Genomic DNA, 6,284 nt, shown 5'->3' on the forward strand with positions numbered 1-6,284 from the left:
AAACAGTTATTATAAGGCGTGTATTATTGGTTCAGTAGGGTTTGTACCACTGTGCTAAATAACGACACAGAATGCTGACTGAAATTTAGTATTTTTTACATTATTTTTATTAAAGGCATATTGATTGTCCTTGTGGAATGGTTGATATCATAAACAATGTTTTTAAAAAATGATCTAATTAAAATTAAAAATAGAATTACATTTCCTAACATTAGCTGTCATCACAGTAATTGCACTTAAACATAACTGGTCAAGTTTCCCATTATTTTTTTCAACAAGGGCGTCTCTCTCAACGTTATAATAAAATACAGACACAAAAACGACAACTAAATATTTTTCCACATTATTCTATGGTATGTATGAAATAAAGTATCGGCCAGTGTTTCTTAAAAGTTTTACAGAAGGCCTCTGTATTTTTCAACCACCAGCAGAGTTCCAATATCCAATGTAATACCTACAAACATGCAGATTTGTATAGAAATGTCTATTTGGTATGCTTCAGACAAGCACAGAGAATAAATAACAGGCACAGCAGACATTAAGGTCTGAAGACATCAGAACGAAAAATGACAGAACAGTGCTTATTAGTTTGAGAATACAGTAATTTGAGTCAGTACCAAATATAGTCTGGAATTGTGCAATCTACATTAGTCTTTGGCCTTTGGTTAATAAAGCAGGACTGGCTGTAGTACCTCTGGTACAAAGCAGTAGCAGAATCCAAATATTCTGAGGTATTTTTAGGGTTTTGGGCTACTATTAGTAGCCTTTTGCAACTGTGATAGGAGACTGGGAGTGATCATGTCAATCAGCATATATAAGGTACGATTACATATATGAGTATCATACAAAGATAGCATGCCAATAGCTCATGTTAAAATCAGCGCTACCAATCAAAGACCTTTTTTGCCTTCTACCATACAGTAAGTCCGTTTTAGCCTGGTTTCCAGACTCAGGATGAGACGTGAGAAAGTTCTAGAATGACCCAATATTCTGGAACTGTGCTCTAGAAGTGCTGTGATTAACACACAGTAGCATTTCTCAAGTAAAATCAGTCTTAATTGCACTTCAGAGACATTTCCACTTTTGTCAGTCTTTTTTCAGTTCCGATGGTTGGTACGGGCTAACAGGACTGGGAGAGACAGACAGCTCTCGGTCCACTGGAAGCGTCACAGGAGCCACACTATCATTATTCTCCAATGCTCCATATGAGAAAGAGCCGTTATAATCGGGCTGCACAGCCCAGCCTTTGTTGTGAATGGTTGGAATGCCTGTGTTGACAGAAAAGACAAACAGCGTTTAATCTAATAGTGTGACCAATTGTTTGGCTTGATGACAGAAATCACAAGTCATACCTTTTGCCATGTCCATAGTGACATATGGCTCAAATGCTTTGGCCTTCCTCTTGTTTTTAGTGATCAGGAACACTCCAAGAAAGCATATAGCACACCTGCGGGAATATTAAAAAGACACAAGTTAACAAACCTAGATTCCCAGGGCCTCTCTGATAGTCTGTTAGTCCCGGTTACTGCTTAGAAAAAAACTTGTGGAATTTCATGGCCAAATAGTTCTCTTCCTCACATGGATGTGTTACAAAGTATCTACAGACTATAGTATTATATAACAGTCACATAGTACAATGAGCATTTAGGTTAATGCATTTAAACTTTTTTTTTTAATAATTAGAAAACTAATACACAAAAAAAAAAAAAAAAAAACAGCAATTTTTTTAGATGGCATATACTGCCATTCAAAAGGATACATTACATTGATTTAAAAAAACATAAGGTTTTAAAAATGTGAAAATTACAGAAAAAGAATCTTGAAAACAATGTATTTTTTTTTCTACAAAAATATTAAGAAACAAGTAAGAAATGTTTCTTGAGCACCAAATTATAATATTAGAATGGTTTCTGAAGGATCATGACTTTTTTTTCCTATAACAGGAAGAAATATTAATATACATTTAAGACTTTTTTTTATTTTTTTTTTATCTTATCCAAACTGTTTAACGCTAGTGTATGTACTTAGACAAAACCTACCCCAAAAGAAACATGCATATGTGCAGAACATCTTCGTGGTTAAACTCTTGATAAAATATGGCCCCTGTTTTTAAAGAGAAAGAATGAGATCACAGATATAAAATGAAGACAACCCTTTCATCTTAATCGAGACTGACTGACTGAGTCCTACCTGCCACAATTGCAAATGTTGTGCAGAAAATGTAATTCACACAGGCGATGAGAGAGGAATCATACAGGTGAGACGCCTGTGCTAAAAATCTAATAAAGAAAGTCAGGTCAGATAAAAACATACAGAATTCTACTCCAAGCTCACCGTCTTACATCAGAACATCAACACAACAAATAGCTCAACTTACGATGCTTGAAAGACGATGGTTGCCACCATGCAGACAAACATCACATAGAAAATTGGATAGGACAGCTGCAGAGGACCCAAGATGCTGAGCACAATCATTCCTGAAACCGCCTTCACTGTGATTACAGTCACTGACCCTAAAAGGGCAAGGGCAAAGGTCAAGGGAAAGGTCAGCTCCGTTATTTTGGTTTTGTTTGGTACATTTATAAGGGCAAAACACATAACGATTTGTTTATCTGTGCATTCCTTCCTTGTCAATAGAGCTAATTTGCAAAATTAATTTTTTTTGAGTAATGTTGCATACACAGAAACAGCACGTCATGGTTATGTTATTGTCCTACCAAGTAGTGCCACCAGCAGCAGAATCAGAACGAGGTAGTTAGCATTCCGCTGTTTATAGAAATACAGCACCAGACAGAACGTAATAATCCCCAGAAGCTAGAAAAAAAAAAAAAAAAAAAAAGATTTCAGTCATCAAAACTAATTCTATTTCTACATATCAAGAATAAAGTACACTTTAAATCAAAACAATGTCCTTTGTAAAATACATATGCTTTCAAAAGTTGTTATTTAAAATTTGGAAGCACACAATAACTTTTTAAAACAAGGGTGTTTATTACCAAGTATAGGAGGAAGGGCCAGCCAATGACATGCTTTACTATGTTCTCTGCGTTCAGCTTCTCGTGAGAGTTCGGTCCAAACGTCACAAAGAGGTAAGTACCGCCTGCCGTCAAGGCACAGCCCAGGAAAGTTAAAATGTAGCGCTCTACAAAGACAAGCATAAGGATGTTATACTGCTCTGCATTTAATTTATTATATTACTAACACAATATATTAGCAAGTAGTTACTTGTTGCTTAGCAACTCATGGCCTCAATCTTTTGAATAAAGAGCTGAGAAAATACAGCTGGCACATCAAAGCTAGAATTATGTTGCTAGTACGATTTATCAGAATTCTGTTTCTTATATTGCTTTTTACATGCTGAGGAGGAGAAGCAGAACTCACTCAAGAATTCCTGTGCCTTCCACTTTTCCCGCAAAAACAGGAAACCCAAGATGGAGCTTGCTGTGAAAATCAAAACAATCATTGGTTGTTACTTGAAATTTTAATTTCAGCTAATTGCTGAAGAAACATTCTCGTTTTCATTAAATTTAACTTCATATATTAAAACTAAAATAAAAATTCATAAAAACTACATAGACATATTTAAACTTAAAATGGAATCAAAAACACACAAAATTCTAAAATATAAATAAAACTAAACTAGTATCATACTGATAAAATAACACTTTGTGTCACATATAAAATTTACTTTATTTAATACTTTTATTATCATATGTATGACAATGAACCACAGAAACACTCATAAGTCGCACAGGTATATTTATAGCAATAGCCAACAATAATTGTATGGGTCAAAATTATAGATTTTTCCTTTACACCAAAATTCATTAGGATATTAAGTATTAACATTCTGTTTCATGGAGAGATTTAGTAATTTAGTAATTAACTTTCTACCATAAAAATATCAAAACTTCACTTTTGATTACCAATATGCACTGCTAAAGAATTTAACTTTAAATATGATTTTTGAAATATTTACATTTTTTGCACCTCTGATTTCGAAAATTCTATTAGTTGTATCTTAGCCAAGTATTGCACTATCATAACAAACTACACCTGAATGGATGCATGTATTATTTATTCATCTTTCAGAGGATGTATACATTTCAATTTCATAAAAATTGACTATTATGACTGGTTTTGTTGTCCATGGTCACATGTGAAAATGTGAAATAGAAGTGAGATTTTGAATACCTACATATAACAGACACAGCATTAAGTGGTGCTATAAGAGAGAGTGGTGCAAATGCGTAAGATACAAATAGGGCACCCTCCCCCAGAACCATCAGCATCAGGCCAGACCACCAGGTCTTAGTGTAATAGTACTGCCTCGGGTCTTTATTTCCTGCCAACGTCACATGGCTTTGTTTCTGCAAGAAAAAAACATCAGTCGTGATGACGTTTGTTTGTCTTTTACACCTCCTTTATTAAACCCACTCCCTTAGATACTGTAACAAACAACAGCTGGGTTATAAAACAAGATGTTGAGAAGTAAATAAAAGCGGCTGACTTTCAGCTGACAGGGTGTAACCTGAACACACCCTGACCCTGAATCACAATGCAATTACAAATGCAGGCTACAAATACACACTTACCTGAATGCTGACTGAGATGCTGACCAACAGGTTTCCAAAGATAGCTAACAATGTTCCAATGAGGTTTTCCTGCGCGTACATCATAAAAATACAACTTTGAAGTGTCACGCGCGGACAGGATAATCGTTTACAACATGCAGTGTGCATAAAAACAAAACACAGGACGCGTAAATCATCACGCAGCGATCCAGAAAGCCATGGTAAAATGTATAAATGTATACTTAACAAGAGCTTCCGGTACGTGCGTATGTAAAACAATACATTACATTAACTAAATTAGATTACAGGGAACCGGTTTAGAAAAACATACTAACTTGGATACAGAAAAATAACAGTTTTTGTAAACTCGTAAATATAGTTTCGGTTTGTATTTGTACGTTAGTTTGATTTTGACTACAAACATCACGTCATAAACTCACGGTGTAAGAGTCTGTCGTCACATCGTCCTCTCCCGCCATCCTCACGCCGTTCATCCTTAAATCAGACGACATTCCCGTTATATACTCATCACCGAGCCCTTCTCACAGCTCGGTCCAATCGGGACTGGGACGAAAGTCAGCTCTACTTTCCTCTTTTCTGGCAACGACTATCATGGATCGCCATTTTCGAAAAATCGTTCCTTCCGGGTGCACCTGTCAAATGACATGTGACGTTGTGCGCAGTTCTTCTTCTTCTTCTGTTGGGTTTATTTTTATACCAACTTTTTTTAGGTGCATAGCGCCACCTTCTGTGCTGGAGTGAAGTGATTTCAGACTGGGCGTATGTTGTGAGGTCTATATTCTATCTTTAAATGCACTATTCTTAACTAATTTGTATAACTTTCTTTATGATTTTCCCATTATTTAAAATTGAAAATAATGATGTAATATTTTAATATCTAACAAACAACTAATGCTTTGCCGATATACGCCGTTTACTTACTTGATGCAAGGTGAATAATGTCCAGTTATTTAATTTAGCACACAACATCTTACCTTTATAATATGCTTACTATTTTCTTACACAGTATCCTAAAAAGTGGTATGGTCTGCTTTTGTAATCAGTTTTGGGCAGCAGGTGGCACAAGTGCACCTTCGTAAAAAAATGTTTAAAAGCCTTGTTCGACTCTGCTCGCCACACAAGCATGGCCGAATGCTAATATTTTTTAGGTACACAGCTTTATTTGAGTTACCTCAGCTGGAGGTAAGATCTGACTTTCTCAAACCCTACACATTAACCATAACCACCATAGAAGAAAGTTATCAATATATCTTAGTTTTACTTTTGGGGACCCAATTTTGAATGTTTAGTTACCAGTATTGGGGAAAGTTACTTGTAAAAGTAATGCATTATTTTACTTTTGCATTACTTTCATTATGCATTATAAGCAGGGTTTTTAATATAAGAAATTTATAGCAAATATAGTCATTTCACACCAAAAAGTGTACTGAATAAACCCTAGGCTGAAGGGAAAGTAAATTCATGTCTGTACAGCAATAATAAAAAAGCACAATTGTTAGCATATATAAAGACATTTTTGCTTATTAGTATGGTTAAACTGGATCATCGTTGTTTTAATTAATGAATGAACACATTTAGTCTAGTACTACACTGCATTCTGACCTTTTGATTTCTCTGAACATGGGGACAGGAAACTTGTCAGTCAATAAATGAGTGACTTTAACTCGTGTTATTTGTAATGCGCTACCC

At 35.2% G+C, this 6,284-nt stretch overlaps 1 protein-coding gene across 1 annotated transcript; it reads right to left on the reverse strand.

The window, feature by feature from the left end:
* Window positions 1-79: 79 nt before the first annotated feature.
* Window positions 80-5,240, reverse strand: nipal3 (NIPA like domain containing 3). The gene is made up of 11 exons (XM_043263647.1): window positions 5,015-5,240; window positions 4,596-4,664; window positions 4,199-4,370; window positions 3,382-3,441; window positions 2,997-3,142; window positions 2,718-2,814; window positions 2,378-2,513; window positions 2,191-2,279; window positions 2,040-2,103; window positions 1,353-1,447; window positions 80-1,268 (listed from the first exon to the last, which is right to left on the reverse strand). Exons 1-11 carry the CDS (start codon window positions 5,084-5,086, stop codon window positions 1,087-1,089), a joined length of 1,182 nt encoding a protein of 393 aa, XP_043119582.1. The 5' UTR covers window positions 5,087-5,240; the 3' UTR covers window positions 80-1,086.
* Between the last annotated feature and the right edge of the window lie 1,044 nt (window positions 5,241-6,284).

This window comes from Puntigrus tetrazona, chromosome 17, assembly GCF_018831695.1.
Source record: "Puntigrus tetrazona isolate hp1 chromosome 17, ASM1883169v1, whole genome shotgun sequence".
In the NCBI taxonomy this organism is placed as follows: Eukaryota; Metazoa; Chordata; class Actinopteri; order Cypriniformes; family Cyprinidae; genus Puntigrus; species Puntigrus tetrazona.

What these genes read in the sequence shown, in the direction of transcription:
- nipal3 (XM_043263647.1), bottom strand. Translation starts at nt 5,086, where the DNA reads ATGTCGTCTGATTTAAGGATGAACGGCGTGAGGATGGCGGGAGAGGAC. An exon ending in GCATCTCAGTCAGCATTCAG is followed by an intron (nt 4,371 to 4,595) that starts GTAAGTGTGTAT and finishes TTTTTCTTGCAG; the next exon opens with AAACAAAGCCATGTGACGTT. An exon ending in CACTATGGACATGGCAAAAG is followed by an intron (nt 1,269 to 1,352) that starts GTATGACTTGTG and finishes CTGTCAACACAG; the next exon opens with GCATTCCAACCATTCACAAC.